Below are 26,382 nucleotides of genomic sequence, written 5' to 3' on the forward strand. Positions count from 1 at the left end.
ATATATATATATATATATATAAAAGAACTTTTTCCCTAACCCAATATTTTCTAATTTCATTTTATTTTTTCTTCTGCCTTAATCTCTTGAGATTTGATGTATAAAAATTTCTAATTCAATCTTGGTTGGATTTCGGATCCAATTATGAAGTTCACCATTACACAGAGCCACACGTTGCCCCTTCTTATCTCTCGATTATATAAATATAACTATCAATTTTATTTACATAAAAGTCTTATAATTATATATTATATTAATTTTAATAAAACAATTTCACGCGAATAATTTAGAATAATTTAAAATAATTCTGGTGTACAACAAAGAACTGGAAATTATACATAAAAAAATTTACGAAAACATATTAGTAGTCTACACATAAACGAATGTAAAACAATAATATAAGCATAAAATCAAAATGTTAATTTCTTATGGTTCCTGCATACAGAACGCGGCAATGCTTGCAGCGCGGCGGAAGTTCTCGTACTAGTCAATCATTCTATGTTTTTAAGTCGGACTCACTTTGCAAAACTTTTACAAATGATGCAATACTACTTCCGCTGCGCGACAAAAGTTGGATTGAATTCAACTTTTGTTGCGCGATGGAAATTATGTATCTATTATATTACTTCCAAATGAAACGTCAACTGGCTATCATATTATTGTTTGTTATTGTTTTTATTACTGTTTTCATTGTTTAAGTTGTTATTACTTACTGTGAAATTAAAAATAATATGTTAAAAGAAGTTTTTACATTATATTTTTAATTCAGTTTTTATAAGGAATCGGTTTCTTTGGTCACACATTATCCGTTTTGAGACATACTGCATGTTTATAATATCCTAATATGTTAATTGCAGTTCAGTGTTGATGAAGAAGCAGGGAAGCGTCAAATATATCATAGATACTGTATGGAACGTGCAGCTTCACATTTAGCACATGTATTTACAACAGTTTCGGATATCACCGGTTTTGAAGCTGAACATTTGCTCAAACGCAAACCTGATATTATCACGCCGAACGGATTAAATGTAAAAAAGTTTGCGGCATTACATGAATTTCAGAATTTACATGCTATTAGTAAAGAAAAAATACACGAATTTGTGCGAGGCCACTTTTATGGGTTTGTATCAAAACGACAAACATTGAGACATAATATACGCGCAAATAAGTAATAAGAAATAGACATCTAAAGTGTTGAAATACTAATCTCAACAAATAACAAATATAATTAGACAGTAATCAAGGGACTAATGAATTAAGCTCGTTGGTCGTGTGTGTGCTAAATAATTTTTTACAAATTAATAACACAATATAATTAATATTCTAAGTATAGTCAAATATTTTAAAGATCATAATATCGTAAAACGTTTTCGATCAAGATTGAGAATGACTTTTTGATAGATCAAAAATATTGTACAATATTGTGGTCTTTGAAACACTTAATTACACTTAGAACATTACATTGTTTTATTGGTGCGTGTATATCATAAAATATTCAAATTTATGTATGTTTGCAGACATTATGATTTTGATTTAGATAAAACATTATATTTCTTTACCGCTGGTCGATATGAATTTGGGAATAAAGGAGCTGATATATTTATAGAAGCTCTAGCCAGATTAAATCATTATTTGAAAACGTCCAGACCAGACTTAACAGTGGTTGCTTTCCTTATTTTTCCTGCAAGAACTAATAACTTTAATGTTGAATCTCTTCGAGGTCATGCTGTGAGTCATTATTATCTTATACAATATTAGTTTGATAACTATTATTTGAAATATTAAAATACATGTGTCTTATCAAATTACTATTTCAGGTGACAAAATCTTTACGAGATACTATCAGTGATATACAACAAAAAATAGGAAAACGAATGTATGAATTATGTCTTTCTGGTCGTATGCCTGATGCTCAGGACTTGTTGGAAAAAGAAGATACTATTAAAATAAAACGGTTTTTCAAGAAATAATCAAAATAATACTCTATAACTCTATAACTAATATTGATTTACTTGATGTTCTATTTTGTTTTACAGATGTTTATATGCTCTACAAAGAAATGGATTACCGCCTATTACGACACATAATGTTGTTGATGATTGGAATGATCCGGTGTTAAATGCCGTTCGAAGATGTAATCTTTTCAATACTGTCCATGATCGTGTTAAGGTATATGTATTGATACTTGCAAGTATGTACGTGATTTACATGCCCGCGCGCGCGCGCACGCACGCACACTGCATAGGGTTTTAATTAAGCACTGAGATTAAAGCTCATTTCACAATTGAAAAGCATAAGCAATAGCAGCAAGAAATAACAGATTTTAACCCAACAGAAACTATATACCAGACCAATCAGACTTAATACATAATCAATATTATATAGTTTATATAGCTAATATGTATTATTTATAGATGGTATTTCATCCAGAATTTTTATCTTCGACAAATCCACTATTTGGTCTGGATTATGAGGAATTTGTTAGAGGATGCCATTTAGGAGTTTTTCCTTCATATTATGAACCGTGGGGTTATACACCAGCTGAGTGCACAGTTATGGGAATACCCAGCATTACCACTAACTTGTCAGGATTTGGATGTTTTATGCAAGAGCATATAGCAGATCCGATGAGCTATGGTATTTATATCGTCGATAGGCGTTTTATTAGTTTGGAAGCAAGTGTTCAACAGCTTGCTCAATATATGTTTGATTTCGCACGACTTAGTCGTCGTCAACGTATCATTCAAAGAAATCGTACAGAACGTCTTAGTGATCTTCTCGATTGGCGAAATCTTGGCATTGTAAGACATGTATATTTTGCTATATTTTTTTCAATTATTTATTTTGTATTTCATATATCTTCTATATCCATCTTCCATAGTATTATCGTCAAGCAAGAATAAAAGCGTTGACTACAGTGTATTCTGAACTGGCATCAGAGTATGCAGAGGGTGGGATTGGTCGCTTTAATTATCCCAGACCAATCAGTGAACCGCCATCTCCATCATCTTCACGGCATACGACACCGGCCGCATCTGTACATGGTTCGGATGACGAGGATGAGGTTGATGATGAAAAAGAGGTAAATAATAAATAATCCGAACTTCAATTTAAATATTGTATACGTAATTATTATGTATATATATGTGCAAAAATAATATATCATTCATACATACCGTAGCTAGAAGAATTACGACAATCAAATGGAAGGTAAATAAAGAGACCAAGAATATTAAGAATAAGAAGTAATCAAGTGCAATAAGTTTCAAGATAATTTATGGAATGCACACATAACACAGCGTTGCCAAAATATTAGTTGTAATTTCTATATAAAATATATATATATGTATATCTACATATTTTAAAAATCTTAAATACAATTTTGAACGTTTTTTTATCGTTATTTATTATTTTACACTGCCGTACAAAACACAAAATAGAATAGTAAGTAACTAAGAATTAGTAAGTAAAGATGTATGCAGCAAATTAGTAACTTAATCATTGCTTTTTTCAAGCTTTATTGATCATCAATTTGTTTTATTTGCTAATGGAGCAATTTATTTCATTAAGCAGATCCAAACTTTTCATTATATGACATGATTAACAATCACTTTACTATACTCTAACATCTTAATATCGAATATTGGAATATATAAAAAAGGATGTGTGTGAAAAAAAGTATATGTTCATATATCGCAACACATTATGTGCGTATTGTGTTTGTACGTACAGTAATATAATCATACAATCAATGAAATCAATATACATCTGTAATTACATTGTAAAATGAATATATTATTGCTGTATAAAAAAATGACTATTATTTTTATTATAGAATTAGAATTTTTGAATAAAAGTTTTTGTCATGTTGAGTTATACTTAATCATTGCCAATATATTCACATTATTCATGTAACAAGAAGCAGCATCGAAATAAATTATATATTACAAAAATTTTATAAAAAAATGGATACAGATAAAAAAAACTGCTACAATAAATAAAAGACAATTCAACGATAGAATAGAAGATTTTACTTTATAATATTAACATAATATACAAAATGAAATGACTAACAATAAGTTACATTTTTTTGCAACATGATCATGAATTTGGCACTTATATAATAGCAAATTATCTACTGTTATAAATTTTTGAATAAATATTTACACATTACAAGAAGCAGTGTAATATATTATAGAATTGATAACAATAACTACAGCTTTCTGTAACAAATAGAAATAGTGTATAAAATGATTATAATTTTAAATAATTAATATAATCACATATTTCATTCAGTAAATATGACAAAAAGAGTGATAATTTGGAATGACTTTCGCATAACGCTAGTTAATATCATCATATATGCTACGAGATTCGGTATTCGTATTTATGTTTTTCTAATTCTATATTAATAAATAACGTTAAAAATATTAATACTAATTATAAAATATTTTAATTTCTAGTATTATTTTACTATCAATTATATATAAATAGCATGTCATTTAGAAATAATCTAAATTCAATTTTTTCGTTTTCAAAATTATAAATAAAAAAAGAAGCATTTGCATACCACAAAAAATAATGGATGTCTTATATATTCAATAAAATTCAGTAATTTATTTTCATTCATTATTCATGACTTCCAGTCATAAATATGATATTAAAAATATGATTCAAAGATTCATAATGAAAACATAATAAAACAAACAGTATCTCTGTAAGCGATAAATTAATATATAATATATACTATCGAATGACCATCATTTTAATTTAAATGGCACTCGTTTTGAATTAAGTAGAATTTTGTAAAGAATGATGAGAAATGCTGGAGTGACAAATTGTCGCGACATTGCAGGTTGATATAAATTACCTAATTGAACAAAATTAATAATTCCTTTACAAGATTGAAGTATACACAAAATTGTGAGATAATGCAGTGGACTTTATAATAAAATCGAAAAAAAATTAAAGTTTTATAGCACTATGTGTTACACACAAAAATCTGTACTGCAGCCTTTACACTCCTAAATAAACACCAGTGTAAACACTATACAATCATTGAATCATGGCGTCAAAAGTAAATTTAAATAAAATGAAATAATAAGATCGCTTTAAAACAATTGTAAAAATGAATGAGAACTACGCTTATCCCTTCTGATATTCAGCAAATAATCGTAAAAAGTAATAAAAGGCACGTAAAGTGTTATTCAATACGTAAGCTTATTTTCACTTGCACGTGCATTTCATTATTTTACAATTACTCATCTGTCAGAGGGAATAAACATAGTTTTCATCTATTTTTACAAATGTTTTAAAATAACTCATCATTTTATTTTATTCTAATTTACAAATGATATTTACAAATGATATGTAACACAAAAATTAATATATTATTTCTTTCTTCTGACATCATGATTCAATATGATTGTGGTTACTACTCAGGAGATTTCAATAATCTTTTCTATCGACATTGATCAAGTTCGGCTGTCACTCCAGCATCACCTAAGATAACTAGGCAGTCAAAGATTGCTTTTTTAATTGCATTTTTCGAAAGTTTTATCTTTCTTGAATAAATTTATTGATGTCAAAATTCGTAAAATTATCGATTAAATAAAAATGGAAAAAAGGAATATTACAATAGTAATATGTAATTTTAATATTTTGATTATGCGATATAATTCGGCAAAATTCATTAATATATTTTTTATTATTGAGCAGAATAATTTTAAATAGACAATGGCTATGGGTCTGTTTTTTGTTCCTGCACTGTCTGAACTAGTGCACACGGTGCAATAAGTTAAAATGAAACAAACGTATATTTGTTTCACTTCAACTTATTACACCGTGTGTACTAGTTCAGATAGTGCAGGAACAAAAAACAGACCCTATGTTTACACCGTGCGCTTAGTCCGCGACCTATCTATCCGCGATTGATCTTTGTTTAACCTACAAGATAAACAAGGACATCTATTGTATAGGCCTAAATGCACGGTGTAAACGTAGCCAATGTGAAACTTTTTTTCGTATCATCAAAAAAAAGCGAGAATTATTTAGGTGACCTGTTTTAGATGCCTCGTCTTGTATAACTATGGTATATACTACAATTTATTATATAATAAATCAATGATATAAACTTTCATTTTTTCAATATATTATTAAAAAAGAAATTTAAGAATTTATATATTAAAATTATATAGATAATTTATCGTTAACATAGATGATAATTAATAATCTTAAATAAAATTATATGCTTCTATAATTTATATTTTGAAATATAAAACTTTATTAAAATATTGGCAAATCTTTATTATCTAACTATATATTTTTAGTCATTAACATTAGTATCAAATCAGCTATTCAAGCTTGATTTAACACTTCATGCAATGACTAAACTTATAGTTACATTTTAATTTTATACTGGCAAGTTTCATTTTGCATATTTTTTATAACGCAATTTTCTGCAAAGCTTTAATGAGTGAAGGAAAAAGGATATTCCTTCTTTAGACCGTTAATATAGATAACCTTTGGTTACATAATAAGAGCACTAATATATATTATTGTATTAATATCGCTCAATGTGTATATATATATAATTGTTTGAAAACTATTCTATTAGTCTTTAGTTAATTGGCATTTCACGGTATATGGCTTGAAAATACAAATGGATGAGGTCGTTACAATCAGCTCTATACGTACATTTAAACAATCTACGATATTTACTTCGACCATATTTGTCCATCTTACAATTTGTCTAGGTAAACGTAGATGGCGAAGACTAATTCTAATATCTATTAGTAGTTATATAAAATATATAATTTATATTTCACATATATAGAATATAAAAACGATGATAATGGATTTCGATGATGTATGTTATGTTACATCTAAATTACTAACATTAATTTATTATATACCGAATTTAAAAATTAATCACAAAAGCAGATATAATCGATAATTGGCAAAAAGAGAATGAATTTCTTCGTAGCTGTATACGATATGTATATAGAGTTTTTGTGTGCGGTGACATATTTATTTTATTTTTATAAAGCAAAACATACTTGAGTAGCCGCATATTGAATTTTGACGTAATAAGTGAGTAGTGACACGTTAATTATTGTTGTGTACCATTTGTAAAACAATTTGTATAAAATGAAATGATGAAATCGCTTTAAAACGCTTGTGAAAATGAGTCAAACCTATCTTTTCCTTATTGACAGTCAGTAAATAATTGTAAAAGATATGTAAAAGTGAAAATAGGTTTACGCATGCGGATTAAGTAAACGTGCTTCACGTGTTTTTTAATATCTTTTATAATTACTGACTAGTTGGGAAGAGGGGTAATGATGACTTTGATCCATTTTTACAAATGTTAAAATTAATCTTATCATTTTGCTTTATCTAAATTATTTTTATTTACAAATGGCATAATATTATATAACAAAAATTAAAATGTCATTTCTTGGTTACGGTGTCAAGATTCAGTATTGCCACGGCGACTACTCAAAAGAGGCTTAAACTCTCAAATTAAAGAAAATGAATTATCAATAATATAATGCTTGAAAACGAACTATTACGATATATTCTTCGTATTATTTGAATATATCGATACGTTAAATACGATGGCATTCAAGTTAATTTTTTTTTTCAATTTTCAGATGGACGGATTAATAATTTATGTATGATTTGATTGAGTCCCTCCCATCTTCTGTTGCATCATATTTAAAAGCAGTTCGGAATATTGCTGCATCATATTGACTACCTTGCTCTGATCCTGATCCGCGAGTAATTCTTGAAACTTTGCCGTCGCTTCATTAGTGATGGCGTTCTCACTACTTCCGTCATTGTCGTTCTCACCACCAGCAACAACCAGTCGTAGAGTACGCATAGTTTCATTAATGGACGATTCCAATCCACGCAGCATTGTATCTCGATCGATTGCTCCTGTAGATGGGTCATTGTCTATCGTCAAACGTTTGTACAATTGCACGACATTGTCCGCAGTGCGTGTAAGTTCGTCTGCAATCGTACTGCATAGTTGTGTGGACACTGCAAGAACGCGTATTAGTATTATATTTATACTGTGTATGTGTTTAAATTTAATAATCATACATATATGACGAGAAAAATAAATTTAATAAACATGTTGTAAAATATGCAATTAACATGCATGTCTTAATCAATATAACTATTGCTTTTTAATTCGAATCTCATTCGAACTAATTGATATTTATTGAGCCTTATAATCTTTAAAACTTTTTTTTGATCGAGTAAATTGATCTAAAAGAATACACCAATAATAGCGAGCGCTCGCTCAACTGTTGGATTCGCGAAATGCGCTCAATATATGCTACATTATACCAAGATATCATAGCCAAGCACAAAGTTAGTTCGTATACATATAATATATTTAAATTATCAATCAAGATACATGACAAAAAAAGATAACGTTATTCAAAAGAAAACGCGCCAATATAAAGGTGACATGCACGCGTGCAAAAATTACATTGAATCCATGGACATCACACCAGAAAATGTCACGCAAGTTAAGACTATGAGATAAGCTCAACGAGAACTGATCTCAATATGATACCGTACAATTAGAGTTAGAATTGTTGAATCAGAACGAGGCGTTGGATAGAGATTTTGAGACTGAATGCTTCACGGTAAGCAGCAGAATACAGTTATTAGATACAGTAATTAGAAGTGAAGACAACGTTAAGTTACCGATATTTTCTGGGTGCTATAATGAGTGAATGCCCTTTCACACAATACCTTTCATTCATTAATTCATATCAATACCACATTCTCAAACATACAGTAATTCCATTATTTAAAATCTGTAATTGGTGAAACAGCGGATGTGATAGAAGAAATTTCTTAGATGCAATGAAATTATATTCGCTATACATTAGTAGATATCTTTTAATTACCTAATATTTCATCCATGCCTACTGCAAAAACGAAAATGTTAGATATCGACTATATATAACATAGATGTATTAATCAATAGATGATGATTGCATATAGGGTGTTCAGCATAATGGTCTGCACAATTTCTGACAGTTAAGGGGATCCTAAAGACAATTAGTTACAGTATAAGTAAGACTTACTAATTGATAATATTTGTCGTTTTTAGAGGAAAAAATGTCGCACTAGATTCTCGAAGTTAGCACAACATATTTTCATTTTTAATTTTTTAGTATTACAAATGCGGAACTATTGTTTATTTTTATAAGGAACTGTAGAACTATGAAAAGCGCTACTGGAACTGTTGTAATTTTTTTGATATCGACAGAATCTCGTGCTAGCTTCACAGATCTTAACATTATCGATCCGACGAAGTAATAAAGTGATAAAGTATTTTTAGATTTATCAAAATTATAAATAGGTAAGCCTATACATGTCTCAAAAATCGTGCAGACCATCGCGCTAAACACTATAAATATCTGCAATTATAAAAACTTCAAATTGAAGAGAAAATTGAGTTGTACTTTCGAACGGAACATCTTTCCGACTAATTGTAAGCTGAAACTTTACAGGTAATATTGTTACAATATATAGTGATTATTTATGAAAATCCTATATCATAAATGTTAAAAAATTAAAAAAGAAATTAATAACTAAAAATAATTCCATAAATAAAATGAGTAATACATTAGTGATAACATCAGATATATTTAATAATCAAAACTAAGCCTAACCTGGAATACCTATAATAAAAAATCTGGTTAAATTGATCCTGTTAATGTCGATAAAAGATTTGAGGGCTAATATGTCGACTGGGAAAGACCTTTTCGACAACCTTGATGTTGACATATGTTTAATGTTATTAAGGTTATAATCTTGAGTGACCTTCGAAAGATTTCTAAATATATTGTAATAATATTACCAGTAATGTTTCAACTTAGTCGGAAGGTCCTATTCGGAAGAATATCCGAAAATTGTATTATAATACTTATTATTTTTAAAATTACGTTTTTAATGACAGAATAATTACGATACTGTGCGTTTAATGATAATTTTGATATACTCACATTTAACACTAGCTACGTCGATAGCACGATCGGTATCTTTGACTGGAAGTTCATGTGGACTAGGTTCCAACTGATTTTTACTTGCCGTAGATATCCTACTTCCATCTTGTCCGATTGCGCTGGCACCACTCCGGCCATTTGTGATGATTGCTGATCCAGATCTTCTTACCGTTGTACTGGGTAGACTTAAGCTAGTCAAATAAATATCGTATATAAATAATTTATATTTATTATATTGTAATTTAAGTAAATATCTGTAAATATTGTAAGTCTAATTGGAACTATGACCTAAAAGAGCTATCAAAGCATTAAATTTTTACCTAGTAGAAGAATGATCAATACTGATACTTCTAGGTCTTGGTGGTAGTGCCGGTTTTCCTCCATTTCCATTCGATGAAGTATCTTCTGAACTCGAATCTTCCTGATTTCCTGCTTGACTTAGATTAACTGTAAAAGAAATGTATAAGCAATATTCGTTAATATTGATTGCTGATATAAAGTGAAAATTTAAATACCAATTGAGAAAGCTCCTTGCATTCCCCGTCTTCTCAGGATTGATGAAACATTGTTACTAGAAGAAGTCAATTTATTTTGATGATTGATTTTATTTTGAGAACTAATCGTTGGTCTCATCAAACCACTTGTTCTGCTATTGATGCTAGAGTGCCCGCTCCAGCCTCTACTTCCACCTATTATACCAGCGTCCGATTCTGAGTCACTCTATAAATTACAATGATTTTTATTTAACGTATACTTCGCGCGCGCACGTGTACGTGTGTATGTGTGATGCGTGCGCGCTGTGTATGTGATTTTCGACGTTCTTATTGTCCATATACATCACAAAACATACTTGATTTAAAACACCAACACTGCTGCTTCTCGTTATGTGAGTCGAGTGATTTTTTCCTGACATATATCTGAATTGGTTGCTAGAATTGGCATTTCCCAATTTCGTTGCTGCGCTTATATTTTTATTTCCTAATTTTCCTGAAACTATTAATTATCATTAATTCGGAGAAGAAATTTACATAGATACTATCATATTTTTAATATACAAAGGACAAATATAATTATAAAATGGCTAACAAAAATTTTCTATAATAAAAATGACATTACATCATTGAACGAATATGAAAACATATTATCTAAATAGAATAACGAGATACCTTGTAAAGGGCCATGCAATAACCTATTTGAAGGACTGATGGAAAGGTCACTCAACGAACAGGCTCGTCTCATGCCACTTTCTTCTTCGTTGTCAATAATTTTTAACGAGATTCGCCCCTCACTACTGCCAACTGTTGACAACGCGCACACACATGCACTAATCGCTACTATTAAATTTGCATGATGATTTCTTTTTTTTTTAACGTTTATTGAAAAAATTTTTATTTTTAGAAGATTAACAAATTACAATGCAAGAGAGAAGCACTATTTTTTAATAATAAAAAGAAGGTGAATTTCCGAAAACGTCCAGCGCCGATTGTCATAAATTTTGATAGAAATACTCTTAATAATGTCAAATGAATGCTCTTAAATGGATTTTTACCGACAAACAAGTTTAATGCCAAAAATGTTTGAATAAAATTATAGAAGTTGGGGGATGCGTAACTTTCATCCCATCTCCCCCCTGCCTAGGAACGTACGAATTTCCACGCATAAAGATTTATTCTAAAGAATTTAATGCCAAATATATTTGAATAAAGTATATGTATAACTTTATTCAAACGTTTTTCGCATTAAACTTCTTTGTCGGTGAAAATTCATTTAAACATTTGACGTCATTTAGAATGTTTTTGCTAAAATTAATGAAAATTGTACGTTGAACATTTTTGGTAGTTTATCCTTAAAAAATATATACATATAATTTAAAAATAAAAATACCTAAATTTATTAAATATGTAGAAACACACATACACATATGCATCTGTATGCATGCGCGTGTGTATATGTGTATGTAGAATATATTCAATAATTTTTTTCTCTATGTGTGCAAGAAGATCAAATTCAAAATAAGTTTAATTTTACAATTTTTCTACAATATCATTAATATTTGACATGGAACTTCTGGCACAAAAAATAACGCGATTTACAATAAATTACATTACAATAGAGAGCAAAATAGCAGCGAAAAGGAAAGAAGGATAATGTTGTAACTTAATGAGAAGAACAATGTGCGGTTGCTTTGCATGCAAAATGAAAATATTGATAAAATCTTCACATATCTTGAAAAGCATTCAAACTGAAAAGTAATGCTGTCGCCTTGAAATAAAATCGCAATTGTTCATAAGCAATGAATAAGTGGACGATTAACTATAGTATTTCGTCAAGACACAATTCACTTTCGTATTTCATTACAAAGATTATACTTCAAAAAGAGGAAATTTTTGAAAAAAATATAAATGTAAAAAAAAATACAAGAAAAGATATAGTAGGAATAAAAAATAAATAGTCATCGCTAAAACGGTAACTGTATGGAATTAATTTTAATTTCGCTCTATGATCACATCATCTGATCATATATTTTGATTATATTATTTAGGAATCTTTTTGATTTTAATAAATCTCTCTGTAGCTTAATATAAATAGTTCATAATATAAAAGAAGATACTTTATTTTAAAATAGTAGAAAATATCTCCTTATATAAATGATCTTGTATAATTTAAAACAAAGCAAACTTTTTTATATTATTAACTACCTATGTTAAGCTAACGAGAGAGAAAGAGAGAGAGAGAGAGAGAGAGAGAGAGAGAGAGAGAAAGAGAGAGAAAGAGACTTCCATTAATGAAAAGATTTTTAAATAAGTGTGTAACTCAAATTAATTCCGCCTAGTTATCATTTTGGCGATAACTACTTATTTTTTATTCTCACTTTATAACTTCGTATATACAGATATTATATAATTACGTTTACGATAAAACGAAATATATATAAATAGGAAAAGTATTTTTCTTCTATAAATTTCTATTTAATTTGGGGACACTAACACGTAAAATTTAATGACAACACGTAGAATATATGTATGCAAACATTTTACTTGTTTGATACCTGCATAAGGATGCTTTGTGGAAATTATCGTTTGATCAATCGTTGGTAGAGTTTTCATCCACTTAGTGTGACTCGGACATCGTGACGCAGGCGGCCACATTCTCTTAGGCGAATTAGTGCAACTTGAAGCAGATGTGGAAGAGCCACTCTCCATCAGCGATCTATCCATTGCTGACATATCAGCGCAATCACTGTCTTCGCCGCATGAATGTAGTCGTATATCATTGCGCTTGATTGCGTAAAATCTACCATCTCGCTCGGCCTCTAATTTAGCAAAGTTTTTGCTCGTCTCCTGACCGTGCGTCAATTGCAAACATTTCTCCTTCGTTAAGTATTGCTTCTGCCTCATTAGATTCTCGAATTCCTTTGAAAGTAGTTTCACAGTGCCCTCAATTGCACGAGTTATCTTAAAATTCACGCTCGCATCAAGATCGTTGACAGATTCATTGGTACACTGCAAATTCGAACTGCCGAGTGATAGCTCCTTTCTTTGCAGGTCGCAGGAGACTTCACTGGGTTCCAGTGAGTCGTAAGTTTCATATCTATTTTTTGCTGGAACGCTATTTTTAAACAAATTTATTTGTTCCTTATCGTTAGATGTGCATAATTCTTTTCTCGAATCATGAATCTTCTTTACATTATGATTTTTGGTTAAACTTGAGGAGTCGTTCTTGACGTACATCTGTTCATCCTGCAAAATACTATTTTTATCAGTACGATTAGTCTGCAGACTATAAAATTCACTTCCGCTCTCTTTATTATCGTCAGATTGTAGCGCATAATTCGTAGAATGCAAGAATTGTTGCATTACTTTTGAATTGATTGAATCTTGCTTAATCTTCGTATCGTCCTGCGTTATATCATATGCGAAGCAAGTTGAACTCATGGAAGACGCTACGTAATTGTCCGAATCGCTTTTTAAAGCAGGTGATGAGGGTGGAGTGTCAATATATTTCCAGTTCGGTCTAGCTCTATTACGCATACTTTGAGTACGAGACGAATTTCTCTTAGGTTTCGGTGGTTTGTGTGCAACAAAATCATTCATGATCATCATCGATTCTGGTTTCGTAGGCACTTTTAGACTATTGCTCTGTGAAATAGTTTCTGAACCACTGCAAACTGTGGTATCCACATTATCCTTGTGTTCGTTGTCAAAATTAAATTCACAGTAAACGTGAGTTTTCAGTGATGCGTTATTTTCTGCGAAATTTGTGTTATTTCTCGTTTTATTTATTCTAGTATCCTGTAAAGATTTCGATCTAAATACCGTTCTGTATGATGTGTTCTCGAGATCAGTGCTTTGTGCATTATCCGTAGTAGTCTCTATAATGTTATTAGGGTTTCCACTGTAGGTTTCGGAATTTTGTCTTTTCCGTTTGTAATGTGAATCAAATAACATTTCCAGAGGTGCAGATTTCACTAAGGAATCCGAGTCATCGGTTAATACGCTTTCTGTACTTTGATGATCAGCGTTTTCGCGTAACGGAAACATTTGATAGTCTGACTCGTCAGTTAATATGCTCTCCTGACTTCTGCCTTCCTGGATTTTATGTCGAGACAAAAAAAAGCTCGCACTCGAATGTCTATCATAATCATAATGATTATAATCCAAGATTTCAGCGCTTCCTTTAGAGAATGACTCAACGGAGGCATTTGAAAGTATGCTTTCTTGAGAGCCAGTTAAATTTTTTTTCTCGATATTCTGATAATTCGAATAACTTCTACAGTCATTCATATGAACGTTTATTTGATAATCACTGACGCAACGTCGAGGTGGATTCTTAAAATCTCCTTCCAATGAATCGTCACTGAAATTACCACTTCCCTCATCAGCATTATCAATGATCTCATTGAGATTCTTCATATTACGTTCATTCATAGCAGGTAAGCTTTCGAAAGATTTTGCAACATTCTCGATATCCTTCTCATTATCATTCAGACCGATAAAATAACTACAAGATCCTCTCTTATGAGCAAATCTTGCAAATCGACTTATATTCTTCTTATACTGTTCTTTCAATAGTTTTGATTCCTCGCATACAGGAGATTCGGGCAAAGATTGATTAGCTTTATTCAAGGACAGTTTATACTTTTCAGTTTTTTTTAATATCAACGTTAATGGACGGTTAAGAGTTGTTTTTGCTTTCTCATTGATGCACAACATAGTTGGACTTTTCGATAAGCGGTTTTCATTTGGTATCTCTAGCTTAGGTAATGCATTCCCCATACCTTGAACCTTGTTAATGGATTGCTGGGATTTAAACGTGGGCTTTGGATTTAGCATAGGTTTGCAAGGATTAATCGGTTTTGCAAATTGATTTTGCTGACCGGATTTGTTACCTGTGCTCATCCTGTTTGAACGACGATGCTTTTCCTGTATATGACTGCTTAAATCGGATATGCTTTGACTGGATTTCAGTAACGATCTATAACCGACCTACAGAAGTAAGAATTAAATTTTATTACGGAAATAATATTAAGTGAAAATCGACCGAGAAATGTTTAAATACGAGGGTTATTCAGAAAGTAAGTTTCGATGGCCTATTAAAAAAAAAACAAGTATGTATACACACTTTTACAAAAAAATTGTATTGTTTTTTAAACTACACACCTTACAAAGAAATGCAACAATATGATTGAGAAGAAACCACAGAACGTACCGGCAAAAGCCAATTTCAAAAGATAGGTATATTAATGGGAGGTTGATCATATTATTGGCAGTTACAATGTTTGGAATGATACTTTTAGTTTTGATAATCATCGTGGTCTGAAAACAATGATTGTTGGAGATTCAATGCTCAAAATACAGCTTAAAATTGCTTTGTTACTGATATAAACGGTGATAATATTTTAAATGCTGATGACAACGGGTCATTTGTCTCAATTCTGATACTACGATACGTCCAGGATTGATTACTTGAACTAGAGACTTTGTAATTCACCATGCACGCGTACTATAGCGATCACACCACTGTGGCGACAAAATTTATAAACGGAACTTACTTTCTGGATAGCCCTTGTACAAATAGAAGAATGCTATTTTCAAAGCAAGTTTTGGTACTTAATGTTCATGTATGAATATATAAATATAATTATTAGTTCTAGAGATTGTGTTACTGATTCGGTTTGTCTGACACCAAACATAATGGTGAACTGTAATAATGATTTTTTATGACTAAATTGATCGTCAATTAATAATAATGCTACTAACATCTCTTAAAAATTTATTGCGAAAAATATTACTTCAGTCAGAATTTAAGGGGAATTCACAGAGATAGAATTTCTATAAAAATAATTTGTATATTCACATATAAATGTTAATAAGCATAAAATTTTAACAAAAAATTACTTTTTTTTATTTATATAAGCAAAATTCCTGTAAAACATTTTACTTTTCTCATGCAAAAATTATTACTCACACTTTGTAACTTTCTTCTGGTTTCTTCTATCCTTCTCTGCAACTCCTCCCGTTTCTTCACAACATCATCGTCACCTTTTGTATGTTTTGCTGCGTTAACCATTGCTACATTACGTATTTTGGTAGTGGTACCTTCACTACTGAGTCTATAATAAATAAAATTAATCAGTAATTATCAATTGTTAAAATAACAATTTAGTATAATATTTCAATTCATTAAAATTATTTTACCTTCCATGAAACTGAGAGCTAATACTTGTCGCTTTTACACGATTTGGTGGTTCCTCCGCACCACTAAGTGATTCGAAGGCATTTTTCAGATATTTTTCTCTGTGATTTTGTTTAGCAAGTTGGTCGAAACCCTCCGAGCTAGCTTCAGATAACATAGATAACGGATTTCTCTCGGCACTAGGAGTCGATGCTCCGCCTTCTGAATCAGATTCGTCCTGACTACCAGATGCAATCATTTCGCTTGTCCGATTCTCTGTATTTTTTAATTTTCTTTGACGTCTTTGTGACCTATACATACGAAATATATTCTGTATCTATTCGATGAAAGACTCATAATACAATCAAAAGAAAATATTGTATATTGAATAAAAAATAAACCTTCGAAGCTCTTCAACATCCATCGCATTAACGGTAAATTGATTTGACACAATATCTTCTGGTGGAGGATAATACATTAATCTATGGTGTGACTTCTCAGAACCTGTCGTTCCATTTTCTCCTTCAGAATAATCTTCAACATCCCCATCATGTTCGGTGCTTTCATGATCCTGAATGATAATCATTTTTAGATAAAGATATAGCGGGATGTTATTTATTATGTTATTCGGAAAGTTCAATTCAAATTTTCTAGCTTAAAATAATATATTATACATTAAAAAAAATAGCAATTATACCAATCAATACAGCAAAATTTCAGCTTTAAAAATCTGATTTCTTAATTGGGGTATGATGATTTTGTAACGATGTTATAAGTAATTAGAATCAAAATGTTTCTTTATTTAACTCGCGAATAACTCAGGAACAAAAAATCATAAAAACATTTATAAAAAACGATTTTGTAAGAAAAGCTTTCAAACTTACACGATAAATAGTTGAAAATTTTTGCAAATTTATTTGGGCACGTGAAAGACCTATCGTGAAACGAAAATTTTCCATCTTTTTCAGCTTGTAGTTTTATATATAAAAATTTCCAAACTCACAGAAATTCAAAAAAATGTAAACCTTTCAAAAGATTTCAAATTTTAAAACCTTTTTAAATTTCGTCCATTTTTGACAAAGATGTATATACAATGTTGAGCTAGAAAATTTAAATAAACTTTCCGAACAATCTAATATTAACAATATAATTGACAATTAAATTAAAAATATGCATAACACATAAGCATATGAATAAAAATCAAATGTCAATTGAGGATATATCAGCAGAAATATTATTTATGCAACATATGATATATTTTATCATGCTTCGAAAAAGCGGCTTCATAAAATATTTCTTAAATAGACTATTTTCAGACAATTATTTTTTGAAAACATTTCGCGTTTTTAAAAGAATGTACCTCAAATTTAAAGCTGCCAAGACTGCTATCGTCGGTGTGATGACGACTCCTCGATTGACGTGTCAATTCCGTAATATTATTACTTCTTACTGTTACCTTATCGTCAATTACCTATGTCAGTGATCGAAATAAAATGTGATCAATGAAACAAATATGATGGCAAATTGACAATACAATTCAAATTACCAAAAAGGGATGATTAAAAAAACAAGATCGAAACAAAATAATCAATAAATAAAAGTGAATCTGATATATTGAAAAGACAATAATGTATACGATCATGTAATAATGTTTATATAACTTTATTAGTACCTGTTTTGTTTCACTTTCTATCTCTCTATAACTTTTAGGACAAGATTGAAATATATTCCCCTCTTCTTCCTAAAATCACAATTTAATATCCTTTTTTTAGATTAGAAAAAAAACAGCAATACATTAAAAGAATATGATAATATTAGTTAATGATTAATCATTAAAAAAATAATTATATATTTCAAAGAGTGAATGAACTTAACCAAAATATCAACTTTTTTAAACTAAAAAATACATTTTGTTGTACATATTCTTGTATTTGAATTATACCAAATATTTTTCGATTATGTCTAAATGTCTAAAAAAAAAAAGATAAAACTTATAGATATCTTATTATTTAAATATCTAGAAAAGCAGATGATTAAAAAATAAACTTTTTTTAATTTCTTTCAATTTCTTACCCCCAATGGAGGTAGCATCTTCCATTTATTACTTTGAAATGAATAAAATGAGTTATATAATTCCCAAAAATGTGCAGAAGAAATAATATTTTTTAAAATAAAATAAGTTAAAGAGTGTATAAACAAAATTAAAAAAAGATAATTCAATTTGGTGATAAAAGGGACATAAAGATATCTTTGGTATTATATAATTTTGCAACTGCATTCTCTCCCTCAATTTGCAATCTATCGCAAGTTATTTATCGCAAAGAATTCCTCTTGTACCAACCGTTTTACTAATCAACGTTTCTCGACGATAGTCGCTGCTACATTTCGTTTCTGTGCCGCTATCAATGGAGCTGTCCTTCGAGCCGCCACCATCACCACCATCCGAATCAATGGCACTGCGCGACGGAGGAAATGGTATAACTTCATCACTGTCATAAACGGACTTTACAGTGATACCATCGCCTTGTTGAACTCTTTGCGCCCATCGTCCCTTTGGCAGATCAACACTGAGAGACCTGACACTTGAGCCTAGTGTTGCACTATCATCAATACTCGCGGTATTCATTTGTTTCTTTGCCCATAATGGTAGCTGACCAACGCTAAATCTATAATCTACACTCTGGAGCGTCGGATTTGCATTGGGATCGAGAAAGTTCGATGGAGGCGAGCCAAAGATTTCATTATCTAACCGCACGTCGATTCCACCACCGTTGACTTGGAGTGATCGTCTATTAATACATTTGAGAAAGACTTGAGAATACAATTATTATATAGTAATTTTAACATATAATAATATAATTAAGATTTACTAAACAGAACAGTAAACATAAAAAAAAGAAACTACTTACTTGCCAGCGCGCATTGCTTGTTGAGCTAGACGAGCCTGCATAGTCACGACCATATCGTGTGGAACACGCCATACAAATACGCAACCGTCGCCGCTTGCAGACACAAGATGACGACAATCTGGACTGAAGCGTAAACCTGTTACCAATTCTGAGTGACCAACCATAGTGGCCATACATTCGCCGCTATAATAATCATACACGCATAAAGTTTTGTCTGTACATGAGGTAGCTACATAAATACCAGACGCATCTGAAAATACATCAAACGAAATATTCTGATTAGATCATTTGAACAATTTTTAATCCTAGCAATATATACTGGAGTCACAGAAATCTCAGTGCAATTTGCTAAATCGAGATTTTTGTTCACGTTTCTGAACTTTTTATTTCTTTGAACCTACATATCTCGAAGCTTCTTAATTCTATCGATTTTTACATATTATGGACTTGTTTCTTAATCAATTTTTCATCGACTAAAAAAAATTAATTGAAATACGTTCATTTTTATAGAAGTTACGATAACAAATATGGATGGAGTTCCAGGAACTCGAGTATGTATATCAAGGATACAAACAGTGTAGTTAGGTCAATAAAAATCGCTACTCTGATTCACAGTAAAGCTGACTTTTTATATACAGTACGCTAAGGTAACAAAATATCATATATGATTCAAATTTTCGAGAACTGATTGGAAGTGTCACTTTTTTTATGACAAAGGGGAAACGCATTATGCATCTCTATGGATTCCGGAAAGAGCCGCGAAACGTAGGATTCTCACCCTAAAATTCCTCCGGATGTCCTACACTGATTGTAGTGACATAGTTACCACCTTACCAAGTGCGCGCGCGCGTGTGTATGTGTGTGTGTGTGAAATAAACTATATATCTTACCTAGAACAATTTTAATCAGTGAACCATCATCACTAACAGAACCCTTAAATGTCTTGCTGTGTTTACCCGTAGTAACATTGTAAACGCGAATATTCCTATCTTGACAGGCAGTTAGCACATGTTTCTGTCCGGAATCGACTTCCATGTCATATAAAGTAGTTTTTCCCTGAGCATTGCGGCCTCTAGCAAATTGCGGCATTCCACCTGGTGTCTAAAAACATAAGAAACCATAATACATCTTGATGAATACAAATATCAAATTACACTGTTCAGCAAAAAGTTTTTCTTTGAAAATAATTGTTTCTCATAATTTTTGAGCTAAATATGATGACATTTACTAAAATTTCTAAATAAGTAACATTACTTCTATAAATATCAGAGGAAATGAAAAGGCAGACAATCTGGTTAGGAATAAAAATGAAGCCCTTTCTTTTAACTTTAACTGTTTCTCAAACTTGTAGCGTGATAGAGTAATTTGATAAAGATTGTATTCAGTGTCCAAAAGTTATGGAAAACAATTATCTTCGTTCTTGTACAATACATTTTTTGTTGAACAGTGTTATCGTCGATCATCGAGCAGAATTACTCACCGATTGCAATTGCCTAAAAATAATACTTTTATCTGCGCCGCAAGATACCATCTGTATTTGATTACCCTGACTCAATTGATTGAAAAACCTGACCGCAGTAATGGAAGAACTATGATCGTCAAGCGTCTGCAGGAAATTGTATCCCTGATCGACGCTAAAAACGTGAATTAATCTATCGCGAGACGCGCTTGCCAATAGTCTAGGAGTGTTTAATGCATGTCGTGAGAATTTGGAATATTCTAGACATAACACTTCGGCATCGTGTGCTTCTATTAGACATAATTCTTCCAACGAAGAAACATCATAAATTCTGATATTGCCGGATCTGTGAAAATAATATATATGTAAATATTATATATCCAAATGATATGTAATAAAACTCTTAAATGTAAAAACAATGTGATTTTAAGTGTATCAATATTGCCTTATGTATCAACTATTTCTAATCTCCTCTATATCCTTCATCTGTCACTTTTCAATCAAATAAATTTTTCTTTTATTACCTGTCACCGGAAGCGAGGTGCTTGCCATCAGGAGCAACCCTTATCGATCTCACACCGTTACGACTGTCATAAGATGTATCGTTCCTTTCAGTGGATCCCGCGGCGGCCAAATCCAGATCCTTTAGATAAGTCAGTTCTGAATCTATGTACAACACCTTGAGCAATTCCTGTTGATCAAGAAAATAAAATGATGGTGCAAAAAAGTAATAATTCTATGTCTGCATTTTAATCTATTAGATTTTACAAAAGGGATAAGATTGGCGAGCGCCCTTATGTAAATACTAACGTTGCTGTAAATGTTCCGTTTGTATAAAGTATTATTCGGTAAATTATCCTTTTCTAAATTCCAAACTCTTATCGTATCATCGCTAGAGCAAGTAATGAAACTTCCGGGTGGCATTGCACTAACAGAATCTGTATCAACTGGATACGTTTCAACACCCCAAATGCAGGCTGAATGGTATAGGAACGAGTGTGATTTGCCAACCCGTTTGATATCCCTCACATCCCAAACGTAGATGCTGTGATCGTTATATACGCAAGTTAGCTTATTATTTCTCTCGTCAAATGCCAACGCAATCGCGTCCGGATATTTTGCGTTAGATGGATGTTGAGACATATGGCTAAAAAGTAAATAGAAAGATATTTTTAAATTATCGCAACAAAAAAATTGTTAAGATACGTGAATGTTATAAAAATATACCTGATGGATAATCCTTGTGCGACATCGACTCCTAAGTAATGTGTTCTCGGTAGCGTAGTAATAAATTGAAGTGTGCTAGGGCTAAAGCATCTTACAATACCTTCGGCGCATCCAATAAAAATATATTTATCTCCGATCGCCATACAATTGGCACTACTTGTCTAGAAAAATAGTAAAAATGATAAATATTTAATATAACGTCCTCCCCTCCGATTTTGTAAATTTGTGTATTTTCATACGTAGAATATATTCGGAGAAGAAAAATCAGCATTTAAATTTCGATTTTTTTTTAAATTTAATTATGACGCATGAAAATACAAATTTATAAAATTGTAAGGAAAATCAGAGAGGGGCATAAACATAATGTAAATGTCAGAATCATTGAAAATGTGTCCTCTGAATGAAGGATGTGATTTTAAAGTAAATTGATTGTGTATAGTCTAGTTATTTCTGCTTCGTTTTACATTCGGAAGTGTTCGTAGAATTAAGCGTGATCATTTGAAGTAACTTACTCGAAGCTCAACCCATTTGTCCAAGAGTCTTCTGTTATTAAATTCGCACAGCAAGCCTGTTTTGGTTATTGAGTATGTAGAATCCGTCATTTCTCCCCTACCGCAGGCTACATCAACAAAATCATTGTTCCTCTGTTCTCCTAATATAGCAGATCGACCCATCAAAGGCACGGGTTCTTTATACTGCACAATAAAATATTGTATAAAACATTGAGTTGATTACTTTTCTATTACACCAAGAAAAAAGTAAAAAAAAAAAAAAAGAAAATCAAAGATTGAATAGGCCAAATATAAATAAGTGTATAAAATAAACGTATATTTAAGTAATTAATAATAATTAATAATAGTAATAATTAACGAGCAAAACAATTCGAACTTTTACGAAGTGTTCTTTTCAGTCGCTATAAAAAATACGATCAGTCACTGCACATAAATTAATAAGAAATTCTATTGCTGTCAGAGCTTCTTTGTAAAAAAAAATATATAATAATGCTATTTTGCAATAAAATATAAAACAGAATTGAGTGCATACCTTGGCGTTACGTGAATATTCCAAGTACCAAAACTTAACATGCCTGTTACCCACGGTAACAAAATAACTGCCATTTTCTGCGAAGGAGACAGCTTTTACCTTGCTCGAAACTTTATTGGATGCTACTTTAACATCACTTCGCCAGTCCCAAACGTTGACAATCATATCGTGCTGCGAACCGACTGATACAACGTATTTAATATTGGGTGAGAATGCCTAAAATAAAAAGATAAATGTTCTTTTGATATCTTATTCATTTCGTAGGATAAATTTTAAGCTTTCCATCTCTCACAAAACTAATCTCGTCATAACATACAATTTATTGAATATTGTATGTTATGATGACATTGTAAAAATAATTTATTTATGAGTGTCTCATTTTAATGGAAATATATCATGGAAACAAAATAATTGACAAAAAAATAGTTTTCAGACAAAACTTATATTGTCTGAAGAGGAACAAATAATAGTAAAATCAATGTTTTAGTCACATGAAGTTCTATCACGCTATTGTTTTTAATAAAAATATATATAATTTTTTTTTTTAAGTAAAAGAATTAGGTTTATACAAAGGGCTTTACATTAAATATAGCCCCTCTGACTGAATGTTATATTATATAATGTTAAATTATATACATATATATATTTAAAAATTGATTTCTTTTCGCATAATTACATTCTGTTTAAGGCCAATCTCTCTTATGCAATGAAAATATAAAGAATGAGAAACTAGAAATTCTCAATTGCAAATCTATGAAATAAAACTCACCACGCAATTGATGCCATACTTGTGTCCAGGAAATTCCGCGATCTGCACAGCATTTTGTGGATCAGAAATATCCCAGACACGGACATTTGGCATATGACCGCATTCGCCAGTGACTAAGAATTTACCGTCCCCAGCCAGCGCCAGGGAAGTCACAGTCTTCCGGCAAACATTTAATACGTGTGCCTGACTATTTCGTCGTGGATTAAATAGCACAACAGTACAACTGCAACAAAAGAAAACTAATTTATAAAGTGCATTCACTAAACTGTGATTGTGTGCGAATTCGGTAATCTTCGATTATTACCATCGATTCGTCACTGTGATCATGTTAACACAGTTCAATTTATGTCAATGTTCATTGATGTTATAAAACTGGCCAATCACAATCATCAAGACTCATGATAAATGAAAAACTTCTTTTCTCACAATTTTTTTTATTTTTCGATATACTTGTTATCTTTCAGTAAAATAAAACTTTCGTCAATTTATTCGTCATTACACATTAAAAAATTAATTGGAAAGAAGTCAAACTTACCCAGCTGGATAAGCAATCAACTCGCTGGTCACATCACAATCGAGGGCTGCATTGCTGGAAACGGTTACACCTAATACACGTTCCAGCTTAATCTGAAACATTATTAAGAAATATGCAAATATTGTAACTTATTTTGTCTTACAAGGACAAAATAACTGTACGTACAGTTATTTTGTCCTTGTCTTGGCCCACCCTTTTTATAACCATGTGGGAGGGAGTGCCCCTTGCCCAGCAATATTATTTTATTTTTTTATCTATTTTTCTTTTATTATTCGGAAGGGGCTCCTCCCTGCTGGGGTTTTTTCTAATTACTTATTTATATATCTCGTTTTATACCTATATATTATTTATTTTTTCATTATTTTATGTTTGTGGGGCCCTGCATGTTAGAAAGTGTGTGTCGCGATATACATCATTGTATTTTATACGAGCGTGAATGTGCGCGGTTTAAAAGTTTAATTTTAAATATAATGATTTTTTAAGAGTAAAGTACCCTTAATATCGGTATGTCAGCGAATTTAACGATTGTGCTCAGTTGTGCTACGCTAGCACAACTCAGATATACAGTATCGATCACATGAAAGCTCTATAAACCCGAATTTTGAACAAAAAAAGCCTTGGGCGAAGAACCGCGCTCAAGAGTAAAGTACCCTTAATATCGGTGTGTCGGCGAACTTACGATATTCTGTATAGTTGATAAAATTCTTAAGATATTAATCACGGCCTTTGAGTTAAAATATAATTAAGATATAATGTTAATCTTTCGCACCGCTGTTTTTTTTTTTATTAACGTCATGTTTTTATTTTTGTAAGTCTTTTGCGTCAGTGCCAAATTTTTCCTACTACGAGGACAAATCAATAAGTACCCGTGTTTGAAGAAATCTTTCACGGTACGCTCGTGACTTTACCTGCTCACGGAATCGTTACAAACTGACAGTGACGAAAATAGTTACGATCGTCCATATATCCCCACTATATTACATACTTTTTTGCCTCAGATCCCCAATCCCTAGTTACTTGAAATTTTACCTGTTTTTGAAAGGCTCACGATAATGCAGATAAAGGATTAAAATAATAATTTATTTGATGATTGAGTTATTTAAAATTGTTGCTAATTTTCTTCTTGTTAAAAATAGACTCGGCCATAATATGAAAGACGTGTATAATAATGAGGTTCATAATTTACTTACTCTGTCTTGTATCCTAATATTTTCTTGACCCCTTTTTAAATTAGGGGCCCGAAGAATCTTGCTTGTAAGTAATGGTTCCATTATGACAGCAAATTCTGTTCTTTCGTTAAGTTTCCATTTCTAAAAAAGTATCTTGATCTCATTTCATATCTCTCTCTCTCTCTCTCTCTCTCTCTCTCTCTCTCTCTCTCTCTCTCTCTCTGCAACAAAAATTATTTTTATATAAGTTTGACAAAAAGTTGGATAAATGTTTCGGAGTAAAACTCCGATGATAAATCTTTTATTACGCTGGATAGTTTAACATAAATTTTGAATATTAAATTACTTGTCAATGTAATTCGTTGTTATTATTCCAATTTTAATTGGGATTGTTTTAAGATAAAATTTAATTGGCGCGCAGTTTAAAGAATTTCATTTATATACAAATTCATTCTTTTATGACATTATATTATGCACTAAGATCAATCTTGTGGAACAAAATTTCTGTGTTTAAAAACAATAAGTTATCTTAAATTTATTAAGAAATAAACTAAAAGAGAT

At 31.0% G+C, this 26,382-nt stretch overlaps 2 protein-coding genes across 7 annotated transcripts in view; one reads left to right on the top strand and one right to left on the bottom strand.

The window, feature by feature from the left end:
* GlyS (glycogen [starch] synthase) overlaps positions 1–3,368 on the top strand; it is a 10,206-nt gene extending 6,838 nt beyond the window's left edge. For all 6 annotated transcript variants that reach the window (XM_018549041.1, XM_018549037.1, XM_018549039.1 and 3 more), the window contains 7 exons: positions 858–1,120; positions 1,518–1,728; positions 1,818–1,954; positions 2,037–2,169; positions 2,415–2,801; positions 2,882–3,082; positions 3,182–3,368. In XM_018549041.1, the coding sequence (XP_018404543.1) occupies positions 858–1,120; positions 1,518–1,728; positions 1,818–1,954; positions 2,037–2,169; positions 2,415–2,801; positions 2,882–3,082; positions 3,182–3,214 (1,365 nt within the window). In that variant the 3' untranslated portion in view covers positions 3,215–3,368. The remainder of the gene's footprint in view (positions 1–857; positions 1,121–1,517; positions 1,729–1,817; positions 1,955–2,036; positions 2,170–2,414; positions 2,802–2,881; positions 3,083–3,181) is intronic.
* Positions 3,369–7,330: 3,962 nt separating this feature from the next.
* On the bottom strand, positions 7,331–25,989 carry Wdr62 (WD repeat domain 62). The gene is made up of 24 exons (XM_018548956.1): positions 25,843–25,989; positions 24,653–24,744; positions 24,118–24,340; positions 23,349–23,564; positions 22,817–22,999; positions 22,305–22,465; positions 21,888–22,224; positions 21,602–21,768; positions 21,099–21,423; positions 20,509–20,719; positions 19,619–19,868; positions 19,051–19,498; positions 18,382–18,450; positions 18,070–18,180; positions 17,111–17,280; positions 16,733–17,020; positions 16,503–16,647; positions 13,084–15,520; positions 10,885–11,027; positions 10,550–10,754; positions 10,355–10,481; positions 10,035–10,225; positions 8,931–8,951; positions 7,331–8,046 (listed from the first exon to the last, which is right to left on the bottom strand). Exons 1-24 carry the CDS (start codon positions 25,921–25,923, stop codon positions 7,673–7,675), a joined length of 6,975 nt encoding a protein of 2,324 aa, XP_018404458.1. The 5' UTR covers positions 25,924–25,989; the 3' UTR covers positions 7,331–7,672.
* Between the last annotated feature and the right edge of the window lie 393 nt (positions 25,990–26,382).

The sequence above is a fragment of the Cyphomyrmex costatus genome, unplaced genomic scaffold, assembly GCF_001594065.2.
Source record: "Cyphomyrmex costatus isolate MS0001 unplaced genomic scaffold, Ccosl1.0 scaffold76, whole genome shotgun sequence".
In the NCBI taxonomy this organism is placed as follows: Eukaryota; Metazoa; Arthropoda; class Insecta; order Hymenoptera; family Formicidae; genus Cyphomyrmex; species Cyphomyrmex costatus.

Bases quoted from the DNA above. Each gene is read 5' to 3' on its own strand.
- Wdr62 (XM_018548956.1), bottom strand. From the start codon at position 25,923: ATGGAACCATTACTTACAAGCAAGATTCTTCGGGCCCCTAATTTAAAA. The intron at 24,341-24,652 runs GTAAGTTTGACT...CTTTTGTTGCAG, and splicing joins TTGATTGCTTATCCAGCTGG to TTGTACTGTTGTGCTATTTA. The intron at 22,225-22,304 runs GTATATTTTTAT...TTTACTTTTTAG, and splicing joins GCACAAGGATTATCCATCAG to CCATATGTCTCAACATCCAT.